This window comes from Microcaecilia unicolor, chromosome 14, assembly GCF_901765095.1.
Source record: "Microcaecilia unicolor chromosome 14, aMicUni1.1, whole genome shotgun sequence".
Classification (NCBI taxonomy): Eukaryota; Metazoa; Chordata; class Amphibia; order Gymnophiona; family Siphonopidae; genus Microcaecilia; species Microcaecilia unicolor.
This window is the reverse complement of record NC_044044.1, coordinates 10942416-10962937: the sequence shown is the minus strand read 5'-3', so window position 1 is coordinate 10962937 and position 20522 is coordinate 10942416. Positions and strand designations below refer to the sequence as shown.

General features: G+C 44.4%; 1 protein-coding gene across 1 annotated transcript; it reads left to right on the top strand.

Annotated features, from left to right (window-relative positions):
• Nucleotides 1-1588: 1588 nt before the first annotated feature.
• Nucleotides 1589-19234, top strand: LOC115458279 (serine protease 55-like). The gene is made up of 5 exons (XM_030188143.1): nucleotides 1589-1673; nucleotides 2168-2375; nucleotides 9349-9608; nucleotides 16364-16503; nucleotides 18860-19234. Exons 1-5 carry the CDS (start codon nucleotides 1601-1603, stop codon nucleotides 19232-19234), a joined length of 1056 nt encoding a protein of 351 aa, XP_030044003.1. The 5' UTR covers nucleotides 1589-1600.
• Nucleotides 19235-20522: the final 1288 nt, after the last annotated feature.

Sequence of the window (20522 nt, the reverse complement as noted above, 5' to 3'; positions counted from 1 at the left end):
AATCTCTTCTTTAGCATCTGACTTGTTTCTCCAATGTAGCAGCCTTCGTTGCATTTTTTACACTGAATGATATATACCACATTGGAAGATTAGCACGTGAAAGATTCCTTAATGTTGAATATTTTTCCTTTGTGAATGATTGTGGGGTCTTGTGAAATATTTTGGCATAGTTTGCAGCTGGATATATTGCAAGGATGTGTGCCATTCTTTTCGTTTTGAGTCTGTGTTGGGAGCTTACTTCTAATTAGCTTGTGTTTTAAGTTGGGTGGCTGTCGTAAGTAGAAAACTTACTTACTTAATTAATTATTTTTTTGGTGACAATTCCTCCTTCATGCAAGTGGACTAACTTTTGTTTGGCTTAATTTACCTTAAATATGTATCTTTCCAAAATCTATGTGGTTAAATCTTTTTGTAATCCGCATTGATCTACTTGGATGATAATTGCATTGTATTAAGTTACTACTACTGGAAAAAGAATGAGCAAAATCCCTTCCCATTTTTTGTTTCTTATTCTTAATTACTTTTAAGTGGGGCCCACCCACTTTGGGCTCATGCCCAGCCAAAATTTCTTCGCCTTTAATGTGGCTCGCAGGAATCCCCAAGTCCTACCAGCTGACAATCTCCTCCCTGCCAAAAGAATTCACTATTCCTGAGCCGCTGCTGCCAGCTTTATCCCCTCCCTCCGCACATGCTCAGTTTTCATGCATGCACAAAACTGAGCATCCATGGAGGTCGGTGGCTGGCAGCAGTGGCTTGGGGACATTGCCGGCAGTGCCCGAGATGTATGTTCGTTTGGTGGGGAGGAGGTCTTCGGCTGGCAGGGCTTGGGGATCCCTGTTGCCATTTACTTTGGGGGGGGGGGAATTAAATTTGGGATTTGCCTTATTGGGGGGGGGGGGGGGAGAGTTGAGATTTTTGGCCCACACACTTTGGTTTCAGACCCGCCCTAAATTGGCTTTCTGGCTATGCCACGGTTTTAAATATTTCTGTAACTGTTTTTTTTTACATGTTATTATTATTATTTATTGCATTTGTATCCCACATTCCCCCACCTATTTGCAGGCTCAATGTGGCTTACATAGATTTGATAACATTGTCATAACAGGATATCGGATACAATTAGTAATGTGTAGCGCTTAGGAAGGGGTGAGGGAAGAGAGTTGTTAGGGTAATTATAGGAGGTGTGAGCTCATAGTTGAGTGGACACGTTGTGAAACAAACTCCTGCTGTAATACATTTTGAGCTGAATTTTTTACACAACTGTAAAAAGGTATGAAGAGCTTCTCATCAAGGCATTAGTTGTAATAGGCACAGAAGGACCTAGGTGACTCCATGCCACCAATGTCAGGCTGAGCCAGTATTGGTTTTATGAAGTACAGAAGGACTATGAGTCTCGATGTAAGTACAACTAGGCCTGGCTGAACTGAGCCATCAGAATGCCAATGGATGGGTCATTATGATGTCACAGACCTCTGTGATGTTACAGTAGCTGCCTCCTCACCCTAGCCAGTCCATGAGTCTCTGTTTTCACTGACAGTTGCTTTTGGGGTTACTCATGGACTGTGTGTGGGGTTAATAGACCCTTCTGCTGTTCCCAGGGATGTGTACTATGAGACGTATACTGAAAGTGTCCCTGAGCCTTCTGCTCTGGAACACTGGGACCTGTTGGGCAGGTGCGTAATGAGCATTAAGACACTTCCGGTATGTTGACTCCTCCAATCTGAAGGCAACCATCTATGGTATTGTCCCCGATAAAGTTATGTCAGCTGTGATGGATGGTCACAAGCTTTGCCAAGGCTTGGTAAACTGCTAATGCCAGCAATGAAGACAAAATAATTATGCATTTTTAGAGAACGTGCTCTGCTGTGTTATGTAACGGATGGGGCTCTGGGCTGCTCTTGAAGAGGCAAGCCTGCTTTTCATGAAGATACTGGAATTATGAATCTGCAAATAACAATATGAGAAAAACCAGGCCTATAGCTAAGCCAGTCTACGGTGACAAAGATTTTTCTGATGACCCTAGTAGAAGAGCCATATTCAAGGACTCCCAGGGTGGGACAGTGGCCTGACTGATACTGAGAAGGAGAATTTTTTTTTTTTTGGGGGGGGGGGGGGGGGAGGGTATTCAGAATGGTGGACATTGAATTGTAATATCCCTCTCTTTCAGGCTGTGGATTTCGACCAGACTATGATAAACGTCCTTCTAGCAACAGCCGCAGTGTCACCAAATCCCGGAAGTTTGGTGGCCGAGATGCTCTCCCTGGGGAATGGCCCTGGACTGTCAGCCTCCAGCTCTTCCACCAACCTTTCTGCGGAGGCTCTATCCTGAACGCTTGGTGGATCCTTTCAGCTGCGCACTGTTTCTCGGATCCAGTGTGAGTATCTTAGCTTCCCTTATCCCAATATTCCTGCATTTTTCTGGGTGTCTTTTGGTATTTTCAGCCCCTTCTAGAGCCTGCTTTAACCACTGCAAATACTGGGTGGTTGCCTATGGTAGCAGCTTCTTTGAGGGGGGGAGGAGGGGGCAAAGAGCATCTACAGTTAAAGCAAAACAATACTTCCTCACAGCCACATATATTTTTACCCATAAGGACTTTAGTTTGTTTTTAAATATCTGAATAAACAGGGCACTTGTTAAAAGTCTATTTTATAAGAGCTATATTTGTAATTATGTGCCTTTATCAAATAGCACCATGGGCCTTTAAAAATGGAACATAGTTCTTTAATGAATAAGCCTTGACAAAAAGAACCGACACGGGCTGTGTTTCTGTGACTAGCACCTGCGTCAGGGGTCACAGTGATGATGTGGAAAACTCGGGGACTAACTCGAAAATATTCCTCTACAATATATTATTCCTTACCCCACGTCTCATATAGTAAAGGCTACAAAGCAACAAGGCACTTTCACTTTCTGTATCCTAACGGATGCAAAGATGTGCTCTCAAAAGGCTCTGCTTTTAATCCGTTCTATGACGTCATAGCCTTTACTATATGACACGTGGGGTAAGGAATAAATATATTGTAGAGGAATATTTTTGAGTTATTCCCTGAGTTTTTCACATCATCACTGTGACCCCTGACGCAGGTGCTAGTCACCGAAACACGGCCCATGTCGGTTCTTTTTATTTATTTATTTATAGCATTTATACCCCGCTCTTTCCCACTCGATAGCAGGCTCAGTGCGGCTTACAATGTATGGGTACAAAGTATCATAGAGGTAATACAATAAATGGGTAAAAAGAATCACAAAGATAATACGATTGTATAGAGAACAGATGGGATGAAGATAGGTGGGGGATAGAGGCATGTTCAATGTTAGAGGTGTGTGGATTTTGATCGTAAATTAAGTTGGGTCGTTTGGTTAGGCTTGTTTGAAGAGGCATGTTTTCTGCAGCTTTCGGAAGCGTAGGTATTCATTTGTTGTTCGAATGAATCTTGGTATGGCGTTCCAGAGTTGACTGCCTATAACGGAGAAGATGGATGCATAGTAGGTTTTGTATTTGAGACCTTTGCAATTAGGCAGGTGAAGATTGAGATATGTTCGAGAGGATTTGGACCCGTTCCTGGCTTATTTGTCAAGGCTTATTCATTAAAGAACTGTGTTCCATTTTTAAAGGCCCATGGTGCTGTTATTTTGTTTGGACTTTAGTTTGTACTTCGTTCCCTCTCCTTTGCTATATCCTTTATCAAATAAGCAATCAGATCCATTTCCAATAACCTGTATATTGACACACACTTACTTCCAACTGCTCTGAAGATAGTGTAAATGTGAATTATAATCTATGCATGTAACCATGTATTTTACAAAATATGGGAATAGATCATAAGTCTGCCTCCATTCTAAACTATGCCACTGGGAAAGTCTATGCATAGAGGCGTAGCCGGACCTCAAATTTTGGATGGGCAAACTGGGTACTGTAGTCTCCACAACCCTTCCCCCCCCCCCCCCCCCCCCCCCCGCCATGCCAAGTCAAAACTTTACAGTAAATACCTGTGCTGTACATTAGAGTAAATACCTGTGCTGCCCCGCCCCTTTGAGCATGCTCAGTTTCCACGCATGCCTGAAAACTGAGCGTGTGCGGCAGGGGGAGGCCAGCGCGATGGCAGTGTGTAGACAGTGCTGTTGGCTGGGTCAAGTAGGAAAGGGAGCTGTTCTTGCCACTGGAGGACCCCTGCAGCTGGTGGAGCTTGGGGATCCCCCACCAGCCAATGACAAACATGCAAGAATTTTGGATGGTACTGAGCCCAAAGTCCCACCCGTGGCTATGCTGCTGGTCCACATGTGCAAACTTTGGCACACATACATTTTGGGCTGGATTCTATATATGACACTCAAAATTGTGCATGCAAATTTGCGTACCATTTAATTGGTTAACGTAACATAGTAGATGACGGCAGAAAAAGACCTGCATGGTCCATCCAGTCTGCCCAACAAGATAAACTCATATGTGCCACTTTTTGTGTATACCTTACCTTGATTTGTACTTGTCTTTTTCAGGGCACAGACTGTATAAGTCTGCCCAGCACTATCCCCGCCCCCCAACCACCGGCTCTGGCACAGACCGTATAAGTCTGCCCAGCACTATCCCCGCCTCCCAACCACCAGCCCCGCCTCCCACTACCTGCTCTGCCACCCAATCTCGGCTAAGCTTCTGAGGATCCATTCCTTCTGAATAGGATTCCTTTATATTTATCCCACACATGTTTGAATTCCATTACCGTTTTCATCTCCACCACCTCCCGTGGGAGGGCATTCCAAGCATCCACCACTCTCGCCGTGAAAAAATACTTCCTGACATTTTTCTTGAGTCTGCCCCCCTTCAATCTCATTTCATGTCCTCTCGTTCTACCGCCTTCGCATCTCCGGAAAAGGTTCGTTTGCGGATTAATACCTTTCAAATATTTGAACGTCTGTATCATATCACCCCTGTTTCTCCTTTCCATCCAGAGTTGAAGCCAATTAACTCAATAATTGGGCACTAGCAATCGATTATTGGTGTTAATTGGCATAAATGTGGATTTACGTGCACATCTTCCAAAGCGCTGTTCTATAAAGATGCACACATAAATCCTTTAGCACGCAGCCAGAAAGGGGGCATGGCCATAGGCAGATCTGGTATGTTCACTAGAGATGCATGACGCATTATGGAATTTGGGGGATCTGTACCTAATTTACACACCAGGATTTACACCAACTGAAAGCTGATGCATAAATGCTCATGCCTAAAAGTTGGGCACAGATTCCAGAGGAACACGCTATTCTGTAAGCACGCCCAACCTGGAGTACCGTTTATAGAATAGCCGCTAAGCACTGTTTTTGTTCAGCACCCAAATTCAGATGCTATTTATAGAATTCCCTCCTTTGGACTAGATTCTATCTATCACGCCTAAAAAAATTGGTGCCGAAATGAAATTCGCCTAAGCATATTCTGTAAAGGACGCCTTAATTTAGGTGTACTTTATAGAATAAGCCTAAATTTCCACACAGTATATAAAATACGCTGAGCGCTGCTCCATACGATTAAATTTAGTTGTGGGCAGTTACGCCAACTTGGCATAAATCCCAACACATAAATTATGCGTGGAGCGGGTGTATTGTATAACAACGTGCATAGATTTTAGAAACGCCCATGATCCGCCCATTCCACACCCACTTTTCAACTATGTGACTTAGAATTTACGTGCACCACATTGCAGAATATGCTTAGGCAGTTCTGCTCGTATATTTTAGTTAATGCCAATTAGTGCTGACAATTGGTTGTTAATATTCAATTTTCAGCACTGATTAGCTTGTTAACCAATTAGCTTATGCACATTGCTACAGAAATCTCGGCGCGATATATAGAATCCTGGGGTTTATGTATGGATACTCCAGCATAATTGTATAAGAGGTCTTTCCCACATTTACAAGAGGCTTTAAACATATAGAATGCTTATAAATTACACATACCATATTCTTTCTAATAATCACACCCCCTTCACTTCAGGGCCAGAAGACCCTTTAATTTGAGTCTAATATTCAAATGTTTATTCTCCCAATTGCCCATCCCCAGCTATAACCTTGAGAAGAGGTAAGAAATATCTGGTCATCATGAGCAGGTAGAAGAGAGAAATGCCTCAGAGTCTCTTCAGTCCTTTCTGTCCACGGCCACGTCAAGTAGCTTTGCTCACATCACCTGAGGTTTATGGTTTTTTTTTCCTCTGCTGACTGCTTCCTCTTCAGTCCCTCGCTTCTCCCCTAAAACACAGGAGAATGCAAGAAAGTTTAAAACAAATATTATTGCCACTTAGCAAGCCACAATCTTTCCTTTAGCAGTGTTGTGTGTGTGTGTGTGTGGGGGGGGGGGGGGGGGGCTCTGGAATGCAAGGCCCGCAGAATCAAGACCATCGCTCCACCCTTACCACCTCTTCTTTTCCTGCTTGACTTCAGCATGGCACAACCATGGGGTAACAGTGAATCAGTGAGCAAACACAGTGCGAAAGAAGCACTGTTCTTCAAAGCCTGTTCAGCCAGTTGTAAGTAAACAAACCCACAGTGACCCTGCTGTCAGTAATGCTACTGTGATGTTAGCCTCTAAAGCTTCCCTGAAACACAAAGCTCCCTCTCCTCTTTTGGGGGTGGGGGGGGGAGAAATCCCCCACCAACATGGCAGAAATCCAGTCAGGTTAATAATACAAACATGCCATTCCATAGCCCAGCAGAACAATTTACCTCTGTTGTTCCTGCTCAAAGTGACGCAGATTTAACATTAATACAATTCGTCAAGTGCTTTGTCCAAGATAGCATAACAATGTTACCGGCTTCAAAGAGTGCTCTGTTTCCACAGTAAGAGTTTCTTCTTACACAGCAAATCCAAATGAATCTGTCTGGTCTCAGCCTCAATCCCCTCTTTCTCCAGTTATTTAGCTTAAATAATGAAAAAGCATGGTTAGAATGTAATACATAACAACAAGGTATCATTCATTTATTTCAGTAATAAAACATTGTTGAATGCTTCAGCAGTCTGTTGGCTGCCTTTGTCTTGTGTCGCCAATTTCAAGCTTCCTAAAAAACTGAAGTGCCTCCAACAATAGCCCACCCTAGACTTCATAAAACCCAGTTTGTCTAATAATAGCCTGGGCGACTATTAGAGAGAATACGGTATGTATATAATTATAAAAAAACAGTTAAAATATTAACGCATGAAGTACAGTTAAGCAAATATGTATTTTTACAGGCTCGTTATGGGAAGGTTGATGTTGTAACAATGATTGTTGCATTTATTAATATTTTATTTATTTATTTTTCTCATTTTTTTAAAACATGCACAATAAAAACAGACTATAAAACACAACATCAAAACTAAAAAAAAAAACCTCTGCTGGACCCACCCACTGTCAGTGCATTTATTCTAGCGAAAAAGGTGCCGGTACTCAAATGCCAAGCCACCCTTCAGGGATGGGGTGATCTCTGAGGGACCCACCCCACAATAGCCAGGCCCCCTGCAACCAGTCACAGAATCTATGACAAGGCAGAATTGGTGTGTAGAGCCTGAGCTCTTTCATTAAAACTTGGGGACCATGGGTCAATTTTAGCGGGACAATGGAAAAGGTGCCGGTACTCAAATGCCAGGCCACCCTTCAGGGGTGGGGTGATCACTGAGGGACCCACCCCACAATAGCCAGGCCCCCTGCAACCAGTCACAGAATCTATGACAAGGCAGAATTGGTGTGTAGAGCCTGAGCTCTTTCATTAAAACTTGGGGACCATGGGTCAATTTTAGCGGGACAATGGAAAAGGTGCCGGTACTCAAATGCCAGGCCACCCTTCAGGGGTGGGGTGATCACTGAGGGACCCACCCCACAACAGCCAGGCCCCCTGCAACCAGTCACAGAATCTATGACAAGGCAGAATTGGTGTGTAGAGCCTGAGCTCTTTCATTAAAACTTGGGGACCATGGGTCAATTTTAGCGGGACAATGGAAAAGGTGCCGGTACTCAAATGCCAGGCCACCCTTCAGGGGTGGGGTGATCACTGAGGGACCCACCCCACAATAGCCAGGCCCCCTGCAACCAGTCACAGAATCTATGACAGGCAGAATTGGTGTGTAGAGCCTGAGCTCTTTCATTAAAACTTGGGGACCATGGGTCAATTTTAGCGGGACAATGGAAAAGGTGCCGGTACTCAAATGCCAGGCCACCCTTCAGGGGTGGGGTGATCACTGAGGGACCCACCCCACAACAGCCAGGCCCCCTGCAACCAGTCACAGAATCTATGACAAGGCAGAATTGGTGTGTAGAGCCTGAGCTCTTTCATTAAAACTTGGGGCCATGGGTCAATTTTAGCAGACAATGGAAAAGGTGCCGGTACTCAGTACCCCCAAGTACCCCCTCAAAAAAAGCCCTGGATCTCATGCATATTCATTGAGGAAATCCCCTAAATAGGTGTGTGGAGGAGTGGCCTAGTGGTTAGGGTGGTGGACTTTGGTCCTGGGGAACTGAGTTCGATTCCCTCTTCAGGCACAGGCAGCTCCTTGTGACTCTGGGCAAGTCACTTAACCCTCCATTGCCCCATGTAAGCCGCATTGAGCCTGCCATGAGTGGGAAAGCGCAGGGTACAAATGTAACAAAAATAAAATAGATACTATTGGAGATTCTACGTGGAATGTTGCTATCCCACTAGCAACATTCCATGTAGAAGGCTGCGCAGGCTTCTGTTTCTGTGAGTCTGACGTCCTGCACGTACGTGCAGGACGTCAGACTCACAGAAGCAGAAGCCTGCGCGGCCACATTGGTGATCTGCAAGGGCCAACTTCTAGTGGAATAGCAACATTCCATGTAGAATCTCAAATAGTATCAACTGTGGAGGAGTGGCCTAGTGGTTAGGGTGGCGGACTTTGGTCCTGGGGAACTGAGTTTGCTTCCCACTTCAGGCACAGGCAGCTCCTTGTGACTCTGGGCAAGTCACTTAACCCTCCATTGCCCCATGTAAGCCGCATTGAGCCTGCCATGAGTGGGAAAGCGCGGGGTACAAATGTAACAAAAAAAAATCTGACTGGATTCCGTCCCTCGAAGACCAAGGTTAGACACCCCCTGCTCTATTCCTTAATCTGGCCCCTCCTATCCTGCTGTTTCTCACTTCCGTCCTATAAGGAACAGGAAGGGAAGAATGAGGACAAAGCAGAAAAAAATCGATTTTTGTCTGTGTATTTCTATTTAGAACCTGTAGTTCCTTATTCTATATATGACCCAAGTGAAATAGTTTCTCTATAATCCAGGCTGTTCTATTTGCCCTAGACTGATAATTTCAAGATCTACCTAATAGAAGCTGGTCCTAACAAGGGTCTGTGCTATGTCCTTTGTGTTCAGTTATAGATCCAGGAACCTGAGAGTCATAGTTGGAGCGACAATCCTTGACAGAAATAAGGACGTGATAGAGGTGGAGAAGGTTATTACTAACTCAAGGTACAGCTCGTGGGACAACAACAATGACATTGCCCTGTTGCTGCTCTCCACCCCAATACAATTCAGTGTGCTGAAGACACCCATCTGCCTCCCACCTGCAGGAAAAGTCAAGATCAAAGAGTGGCATCAGTGCTACCTTACCGGGTGGGGCACAGTAGTGGCTGGTGAGTGCACTCACTGTATGGCATTGCGCTGATGGGATTGTAGCTCAGCCCGGGGAAGGGAAACAGAAAGCCTTAGAACTCTACGAGGAGTCACTGGAGATGCTAAAACTCACAGTGGAAGAAATCTTACAAAATCAGATGCATTGCCTTTTATAGAATCGATACAAAAATAAACGCAGCACCTCAGCTGTACAGACCATGCTGGTTCCTTCTCTAAATAAGGAACTAGGGGCCCAGTTGTGGCCAGTCTGGAGAAGGGACTCCATCCTCTTGCAATATAAGGATCCTCTATGTTTGTGCCATACCTTTTTAATTCTGTCACAGTTTTTCCCCACCACCTTAAGCTGACCTTCAGAACCCCCCCACAGCAATAAAGAAAATACCTGGTGGTCCAGTGGGACACTACTAGCTGCGCTTCATCCACCTAGTGCCCAAGTGCCCTCCCAAGCCCTCCATCCCCATACCTGGAAGCAGGAGAAAGGAGTAGCACTCCCTCCTCTGGTGAGCGCTGCGTCAAAATGGCGGCACCCGGCCCTGCCTGGGCTGCTCTGGGTGGGCCTTCACTATCATATAAGGGATCAACTCCCTTATATGGTAGTGTAGCCCCACCCAGGGAGTGCTTCTCCCTCCTCCTGCTTCCAGGTGCGGGGGGGGGGGGGGGGGAACGGGGGGCACTGGCCCACCAGTGGGTGGGGGGGGGCGGCTAGTAGGATCCCACTGGATCAACAGGTAATCTCTTTATTGCTGGGGGAGGGGCTTTGTGAGGGGGGGGGGGGGGAGAGATGGACCTTGTGTCCAGGGGGATAGGTGGGTATACCTCTTCTGTTCGTTTGATAGGCTATGTTTGACAGGTCTGGGCATTTTTTTTTTTTGACAGCCCAGATCTGTCAAACAACATCTGCGGGAGGATTGTGCCTTGGGCATATGCTCAGGCACAATCCTCCAGCTGAAGTACCTTGATGATCAACTGTAATAGCGTACATAAATTTGCATGCTATTAGTAGTTGATCCAGAGGGGCATTATTTCCCCACACTGTTCCAGCACTAATTTTACAGTACTGTTTGGAACAGCGCAGGGTAATTTATTTATTTATATTTTGCTCACACCTTTTCAGTAGTAGCTCAATGTGAGTTACATTCAGGTGCACTGGGTATTTCTCTGTCCCTGGAGGGCTCACAATCTAAGTTTGTAGCTGAGGCAATGGAGGGTTAAGTGATTTGCTCAAGATCACAAGGAGCGGCAGTGGGATTTGAACCGACCACTAGGCCACTCCTCCACTAATTGATCATCAGCCTGCAAGTGAGTTCTCACCGATGACAGGGGCCCAGCTTTGTCTTTCGGCATCCGTCTCCCAGTCTTTGGATATCTATAACCAGATCTTTGTCCAGATTTTCCATTTGTGTTGGAGGTCTGTAGACAACACTCGTGTGCACAGGGGTTCCACTTCCATCTCCATGACGATCCATATCACTTCCCTTTCGATTACCAAAATAAAATAGAAAATCATGTGTGCAATGATCTGAATTTCCATAATATACTTAGCTTATAAGGTAGAAAGGCTATATGATTCAAATATAGAGTCAAAAGATATGCCATTATCTTTAAATAGGATTCTTAAAGACTGTAAGTAGCAAACATTGGGCTCCTTATACTAAGGTGCGCTAATGGATTCAGGGTGTGCTAATGGTTAGCGTGCACTAAACCTGTTAGCACATCTTAGTACAAGAACCCCGTTAATCCCTGAATTTTATATATCGCGCCCAGTGTTCCATACCAAAATCCAAGCGTAGGCTATAACAGTGCATGGAACTTAATTGGCTTAACAAGCAATTATGAGCATTAATTGGCAATAATTAGAATTTACACGCATAACTCCCTAACGTCTTCTGTAATGCACTGCGCCTAAATTCTAATGCACGCATCCAAAAAGGGGAGTGGCTATAGGTGGGGAAATGGGCCTGTCATGGGCATTCCGGAATACTATGCACATGGTTATAGAATGTACCTGCACTGTGCGAAATTTAGGTGCCTGGGATTTATACCAAGTTTTACTTGGCGTAAATGGTCGTGACTACATTTGGTCGCATGGAGATGCGCTTGACGTTATTCTAGATACCGTGCAGAAATTTAAGCCTATTCTATAAAATTTAGGCGTGCTTTAGAGAATACGCCTAGGCGTAATTTTTTTCCGCGCAGATTTATCAGGCCCCATATATATAGAATCTCCCCCTAAGTGTGACAAACTGTATTATAAAATCAGAAATAGGTCCTGAGTGAATCCTCTATAACTTTGATACTCGTGGCCAATTGCAGCACGAATAGTACAGGTCACATTAACTCCCATCTGTGTGAATTTTGGATTATACCTGATACCTTCTCCGCTGGAGAAACTATCTGGCCAAAATATTTAACCAATGCTATCAATTTATTGAATACAACTCTAATGTGCTTAAAAGTTAGATCACTTATGAACGATCCAGTAATATGTAAATAGACTTCTCACTATTGCAGAAATGTCATACTGATTTTCCTTATTTCTAGATGTTGAGAATAAACCAATTAGAGATGTTACCAGCATATCTTCTAAGGAATTGTAAAAGTATTTTGTAAATTTTATCTACTGTACATTTGCATAAGAATATCAATTCTAACCACACACTAGCCAACTACTGTGCATCATACAGCTTGTTTATTTAAGAGGCAAGGGACTTCAGATTCCCGGTGCTATTTCCCTCAATTTGGAAAAGCACCGCTCTGCTGTGCCGCTGGGTCTCTTGGCTTCCCAGTGCGGTAACTAGCAGGAATCCTCACTAGTCTTTCTCCCTCTGTTGAGTGCTTAAACTCCTATTTTTTTAACTTTTTTTGTATTTTTATTTTGTAAAATAAAGTTAATAAATAGGAGTTTAAGCACTCAACTTCAGGCACAGGCAGTTCCTTGTGACTCTGGGCAAGTCACTTAACCCTCCATTGCCCCATGTAAGCCGCATTGAGCCTGCCATAAAGCGCAGGGTACAAATGTAACAAAAATAAAATAGATACTATTGGAGATTCTACATGGAATGTTGCTATTCCACTAGCAACATTCCATGTAGAAGGCTGCGCAGGCTTCTTCTGTTTCTGTGAGTCTGACGTCCTGCACGTACGTGCAGGACGTCAGACTCACAGAAGCAGAAGCCTGCGCGGCCACATTGGTGATCTGCAAGGGCCGACTTCTACATGGAATATTGCTACTATTGGAGATTCTACATGGAATGTTGCTACCATTTGAGATTCTACATGGAATGTTGCTATTCCACTAGCAACATTCCATGTAGAAGGCTGCGCAGGCTTCTGTTTCTGTGAGTGTCAGACTCACAGAAGCAGAAGCCTGCGCGGCCACATTGGTGATCTGCAAGGGCCGACTTCTAGTGGAATAGCAACATTCCATGTAGAATCTCAAATAGTAGCAACAGTGGAGGAGTGGCCTAGTGGTTAGGGTGGTGGACTTTGGTTGTGGAGAACTGAGTTTGATTCCCACTTCAGGCACAGGCAGCTCCTTGTGACTCTGGGCAAGTCACTTAACCCTCCATTGCCCCATGTAAGCCACATTGAACCTACCATGAGTGGGAAAGCGCAGGGTACGAATGTAACAAAAAAAACCAGAGGGAGAAAGACTAGTGAGGATTCCTGCTAGTTACCGCACTGGGAAGCCAAGAGACCCAGCGGCACAGCAGAGCGGTGCTTTTCCAAATTGAGGGAAATAGCACCGGGAATCTGAAGTCCCTTAAATAAACAAGCTGTATGAGGCACAGTAGTTGGCTAGTGTGTGGTTAGAAAAGTATTTTGTAGCAGGAAATACTTGATTAAATAAATTCAACTTTAAATAGCAGGAATAAACGTGACTGATAAACTGAGATTAAAAAGCATGATTAAGGGTATAAACATGGTGCCATATTCATGCAGGAGTGAGATAAGTTCAGACCCAAAATTTCCATATTTAAAGAAAAGTAAGGTTTTAAACCAAGTTAGCTTAAAACTATAGTAATAACTTTAGGGGCCCTTTCACTAAGGCACGCCGAAAAGCGGCCTGCGCTGGTATAGGCGCGTGTTTTGGAAGCCCACAGGTCCATTTTTCAGCACGCCTGGAAAAAAAGGCCATATTTTGTGGCCGAGAATGGACGTACGTCAAAATGAAACCCAGCGCGCGTCCAATTTCTTCCTGGGACCATTGACTTAGCGGTAAGGTTCACGCACTAACCGGGCGGTAAGCGTCAGCAGAATTTTGAACAGGTTGAAGAGGAGAGAGATGGCTAAGTGGGAGACCTGTGAGAAGCAAGTTGTAATAGTGTAAGCGGGAGGTGATAAGAGCGTGGATAAGGGTTCTGGTAGTGTGCTCAGAAAGGAAAGGGCGAATTTTGGTGCTATTATAGAGAAAGAAACGACAGGTTTTAGCAGTCTGTTGAACATGTGCAGAGAAAGAGACAGAGGAGTCGAAGATGACCCCAAGGTTACGAGCTGATGAGACAGGGAGGATGTGAGTTCTATCCACAGAGATAGAGAATGGGGGAAGAGGAGAGGTTGGTTTAGGGGGAAAGATAAGAAGCTCAATTAATTATGGTAAAAAAAAGGACTATTCTGTCACTTAGGGTGCTTTAGGGAAGTCTAGCAATACACTGTAAACAGACTTTTAAAAATTAGTCTGCCAATGGCTTTACAGAACATTTGGAATAGAGAAATCAACTCTCAACTATCAGAAGATCAATGGGAAGAAATTTGGTCATCTCTATACAAATCGTCAAAATCATCAGCTCTTACACAATCGTCATTTTATATATTACATAGAGCTATGTGGACACCATATAAACTATCTAAGATATCAAAAGATGCTTCCAATCGTTGCTGGTCCTGCTGCAACAATATAGGAACCTTGGACCATTTAATATATCATTGCCCATTACTGGATGAATATTGGTCTCAAATAGAGAAAACAATTTCTCTTATACTAAATTTAAAGATTTCTTTAACTTACAAAACGATATTAGCAGGAGATTTCGGCATTAACAATACATTATCACCACATATAATTAAACTACTACGTATATTGATCCAAGTGGCTATAAAATTGATATGTCAAAACTGGAAAGATTTTACAAAGTTAACCTACGAAATGTGGTGGAACTCAGTATGTCTAACAGCTAAATATGAAAACGTAGCAGCAGAGAAATGTGGTTCCTTTATGGCATATAATAAAATTTGGTCTCCGATGATTAAATATTCATCCAGCTAAGTAATTAATGTACAGGTACTTTACAAACATTGGCATTAATACTATAACATCTGATATGCATGCATACTTCATACGAATATACATATATGTATATATATATAGTCAGAGTACATTGACCTTTCTGTTAACTGTTATTGTCATTGGTACTAAATTTACAATATGTTATAAAATCAATAAAAAACTGATTAAACTAAAAAAAAAAAAATTAGTCTGCCGGAAAACAGAGGTATTTCACTAATTCCTGGCAGAAATCCAACTAGTGGTTCCTAATCTGGCCATTGTACCAGTGGTCCTGAAGCGAGCAGCCAGGCACAAGACTCCTTTCAGAATCCTGCATTAAAGGGCTCTAACCCCGGTCAGTACCAAGGGCTGTGAATGACATCTTTGCAAAAACCTAGACCCCAGTTACACCAACTAGAAAGACCTGATTTGAAGACTGAACCAAGGACCCTCAAACTAAATACAAAGAAGACTATTCTGTCACTTAGGGCATTTTAGGAAACTCCTAACAGCATAATAGACTAGGGCAAGTCTTGCTCTTTCACTGAGTTAACCCCAAACAAAAAAAAAACAAGCAAAGAGAAGTTGGGAAACAAATGTCTGTCTTGGGAAAAGCTCTGTTGGGGCTTCCCCCACCGTTCCTTAACTAAACTTTTTTTTTTGTTACATTTGTACCCCGCGCTTTCCCACTCATGGCAGGCTCAATGCGGCTTACAAGGGGCAATGGAGGGTTAAGTGACTTGCCCAGAGTCACAGGGAGCTGCCTGTGCCTGAAGTGGGAATCCAACTCAGTTCCCCAGGACCAAAGTCCACCACCCTAACCACTAGGCCACTCCTCCACCCCCTTGCAAAATCTCCTCTCTACTCTTCTTCCCTTGCCTCCCCGGGACAAGCTCGCTCTTGCTTCTGCCCACTCGCAGACTTCCCTCATTGGCGAAGCAAGCATTAACCCACGTCCGAGACTGACACTGTCTGCATAGACAGAAACCGTCAAAGGGCTGTGCAGTAGACGGGAAGCACTGGCAGGAGGCGCTAAGCACAGGAGACGAAGGAAAGAAGAATCCGTGCGGGGTGGAAGTGCGGCAGAAAGAACAAATTAAAAAATAGGTACATAGGCCATTTTGTTGGGGGCTAATTTGTCAGGGGCCATTATATGGGCAGGCCGTTTTGTCGGGGTTTTTTTTTTTTGTTAGGTTTTATTTTCTCTAGGGGCTTTTTTGACCCGGTACCATAAATAATATGGAGGGGAGGATTTACTTATGGTCAGTAATGCTTTGATGTTTCTCTTATATATACTATCTGCTACCACATTTGCTTATTTCCGATCTGAGGAAGAAGGGCAACCTTCGAAAGCTAATCAAGAAATGTATTAAGTTATGTCCAATAAAAAAAGGTATCATCTTATTTTCTTTTCCATGTTTTATTTTGTTTGATTTCTATTGATAACCTTATGGTCAGTAAATTATAAATGTTTTGGGTTTTTTTCAGGCCGAACAATAAGTAACAAACACTTACAGAAGGTGGAGATGGCCCTCATAAAACAGAGTATATGCCAGGACTGGTACCCCACATTAACAAAGAACATGTTGTGCGCAAGTTATGAAGAAGGAGGCCGTGAAGCTTGCCAGGTTACATTTTATTTATGCTAATACAGTTTGATATATTTGAATGTTATCAGGGCCCTAAGAGATAAGAACTTAAACATGTATATGTCAGGGGCGTAGCCAGACACCCAATTTTGGGTGGGCCTGGGCCCAAGATGGGTGGGCAGAAGAACCCCACCCCATCCCATCCCATCCCATAGGTGATTTGGTCTCTCCTCTCACCTGCATGCCATATGGTCTCTCAAATATCCCCCCTCTCCTGCACACCTTTTAAATTTCAGATTTTCACCGGCAGTGAGGAGCAACTAATACACACTACTTGTGTAGGCCCCACATCCTTCCCACTGAGGCAGCTTTCTGTTTCCGCATAGGCGGGAATATGTCAGAGGGAAGGCTGTGGGGCCGGTGTAAGCAGTATGTATCAATCACTGCTTCCTGCAAGCGAAGATCTGCTATTTATAAGGTATGCAGGAGGGACAGTTGTTGGGAGTTTTCAGCTTGGGAATCTCTGCTGGCCACATCATAGGTGTGCTGCTACTGGTGGGCCTGGGCCCACCCTTGGCTACACCACTGGTATATGTTAGGGGAGGAGGGAGGTGATATGATAGAAACATTCACGTATCTTAAAGTTATAAATAATACACAGGAAAAAAAACCCTGTTTTCAGTGACAAGAACGTTTTAGAAGAAGAGGTTATGTTATGAGACTCACAGGGGTAGTAGTAGACTCATAAGCAGTGCTTTATTCCAGCCCAAACAGGTGCTTGTTGTACTAGGATTGCCAACCGACTCCAGATTTGCCTATCGAGGTTAATCTAGTCCTGGGTTACCCCACTGCATGCAGGGACTTGTAGTCTTGCTTTTCTCAGGGACTACAGTTTGGAAATCAGAACTACAAGTCCCTGCATGCAGTGGGGTAAAACATAACTCTAGTTCTGGGTTACCCCACTGCATGCAGGGACTTGTAGTTCTGATTTTCAAACTGTAGTCCCTGAGAAAAGCAAGACTACAAGTCCCTGCATGCAGTGGGGTAAAACATAAATCTAGTTCTGGGTTACCCCACTGCATGCAGGGACTTGAAGTCTTGCTTTTCTCAGGGACTACAGTTTGGAAATCAGAACTACAAGTCCCTGCATGCAATGGGGTAAAACATAAATCTAGTTCTGGGTTACCCCACTGCATGCAGGGACTTGAAGTCTTGCTTTTTTCAGGGACTACAGTTTGGAAATCAGAACTGTAAGTCCCTGCATGCAATGGAGTAAAACATAGACTGGCCCAACCATCTGGAGCCAGTTGGCAACCATAGTCTGTACACACGTGGGCTACATACAGGACATGCACGCAGGACGTCAGGAGTCAGAAACAGATCAACAGCAAAGGCGCCGGAGTCGACTGGTGCTGAAGAAGACTTCGGCTGGCGGGGGTTGGGCATCCCCGCCAGCAAAGGTACCCGGCGGCGACGGGGGAGGGTCGGCGGGAGGGGGGATCGAAAGTGGCAGGGGAGGGTTGGCGGTGGGGGTGGGTGGGTGTCAAAAGTAGAGGGGGCCAGGGCTTAATCTGTGGGGGCCCATTCCCCCGTGGCCCCACCTAGCTATGCCCTTGGTCTGGACAACTCAATCTGTGAAGCCTGTGTCATCCACATTTTGCAGGGTCTATGCAATTATGGCCGACTGAAGCATACACCTCCACCTTCCCTCATGGAGCTGTGGGGATTGGCTGAAGACACTGCTTAATCCACGGGGGGTATTCTGTGTGCATTTGTGGGGCACAAACTGTTTCATTAACATTTGGTGACCATGGGCTAACTTTAGCATGCAATGAAAAAGAAGCCAATACTCAATAGCTCTGTTAAAAAAAAAAAAGCCCTGCTCGTGAGGAACAAAGGAATATTTCTTCATAGAAAGGACAGCGAACACATGGAAGGGGCTTGTTGGGGGAAGGGCTGGAGACAAAACAAAAAAGAACAAGAGGGCCCAGGATAGGCACAGAGGATACTTAGCTGTGAAGAAGTGATGGAAAAATCAGGGATCAACTGGGGGTCTGTGGCACCGCACCAGGAAGTAAATCCGGCAGAACGAAGATGGCTTTTTCGGGCCTTCTCTGTTCTACATTTCTGAGTTAGTATTGTGTGTGTGTGCGTGTGTAATAGCACAGGGAGGGACTGATTCTTTACTTGCTTTCTGGTAGTGACAGTCATTGAAGCATAAGGCTGTATACACACCTAAGAATAAAATAAGACAGATTGGGCCTGTTATTACTTTAACTAATATTCGTCTATTGCTACCCTCTTCCTTATAAACAGTAGTAGCATAGGAACAAGATCATTAAGTACTGGCTGTGTTTTATAGAGAGCTGATGATTTCTTTCCTTTTTCCCCACAGGGTGACAGTGGCGGGCCCCTGGTGTGCAAGTACTGGAAGGATAATCTCTGGTACCAAGTGGGGATTGTGAGCTGGGGAAAGGGCTGCACTTGGAGGCAGCGCCCTGGTGTCTACACTCAAGTCTCCAAATATGTGAAATGGATAATAGAAAAGACAGCTGCTTTCGGAAAGCCGTATTTCCCAGACCAACAGCTTGAGGAAACCCTTTCAGACCTTTCTGCCACCACTTCAGTCAGTCGTACCTTATATCCCACTACTGCCATGCCTACTAGTACCATCTACACACCCTTATTCATCCCCACCTCTACTAACTCTTCCAGCAGCATCCCCTTTCTCACCTACCACGTCCTGCTCACAAAACACCAGGACACCTAACATGAGCCCTGCCTATGCCCCTATCACCACTAATTGCCACTCAACATTCCTACCGTCACTGCTAACTGCCTCTACCATTATTGACTGCCTTCCCCTCAATGCCGTTGCCCCCTCGGCATTCTACTGCCACCTACAGGTGAACTGCTGCTGAGATTTCTTCTGCACTTTCTTACTCCCCATTCTTGAGCTACTGCTGCATATCACAGGAATGAACGACTTTCACCTACATATATCAATAAAGAAAACGTGTATTATTGCAGACTCGGTGTAGACTTTCAGTTAAAGGTTCTACGTGCTGTAAAATTAACTATTGATTATTTATTACATGAGCTTGATATTCTACCGTTAACATCTAAGGGTAACAAAGAGGTTTACTTTAAAAAGGAAATTAAGGGGTCCTTTTACAAAGGCACGCTGAAAAATGGCCTGCGGTAGCGTAGATGCGTGTTTTGGGTGAACGCAGAATCATTTTTCAGCGGACCTGTAAAAAAAAAATGCCTTTTTAAATTTTTGCCGAAAATGGACGTGCAGCAAAATGAAAATTGCCGCGTGTCCGTTTTGGGTCTGAGACCTTACCGCCAGCCATTGGCCTAGCAGTAAAGACTCATGCAGTAATGGGCGGTAATGACCTGCGCACGTCCGATATGCGTGTCCGAAGATAAAACAATATTTTTGGATGCGCGTATCGGACATGCGCCAAAATTGAAATTACCGCAAGAGCCACAGGGTAACCAGGCGGTAACTCCATTTTGGTGCTCGTTGGGCACGCATACTACTACTACTACTATTTAGCATTTCTATAGCGCTACAAGGCATACGCAGCGCTGCACAAACATAGAAGAAAGACAGTCCCTGCTCAAAGAGCTTACAATCTAATAGATGCCTATGCAGCTTAGTGAAAGGGCCCGTAAAAAAGAAGAGAAATAAAGAGTGAAGGAATAGAAAGGGAGCAAATCTTGGCTGAAGTAGCAAGGGCGATGAAATGGGGAATTGCAATGGGAGAAGTAACGGTGGGTTGAGGGTGGCAAAGAGGGGGAGTGTGGAAAGGACTGAGAAAAATACCAAGGAATCATCCACATTGTAATTACCTGAAGGCCAACTGGAACAGACAAGCTTACACTGTTTTCTTAAATTTCATGTAAAAGAATTCACAGCAAATATGAGGCAGGAAGGAATTCTAAAGGTGAGGTCTAAGATAACAGAAAACAGAGTCCCTGGATATGTCAACATAGTAACATAGTAGATGACGGCAGAAAAAGACCTGCACGGTCCATCCAGTCTGCCCAAC

Coding starts and splice junctions, on each gene's coding strand:
- LOC115458279 (XM_030188143.1), top strand. CDS start 1,601: ATGTGTACTATGAGACGTATACTGAAAGTGTCCCTGAGCCTTCTGCTC. Junction 2,376..9,348: donor CACTGTTTCTCGGATCCAGT/GTGAGTATCTTA, acceptor CTTTGTGTTCAG/TTATAGATCCAGGAACCTGA. Junction 9,609..16,363: donor GTGGGGCACAGTAGTGGCTG/GTGAGTGCACTC, acceptor GGTTTTTTTCAG/GCCGAACAATAAGTAACAAA.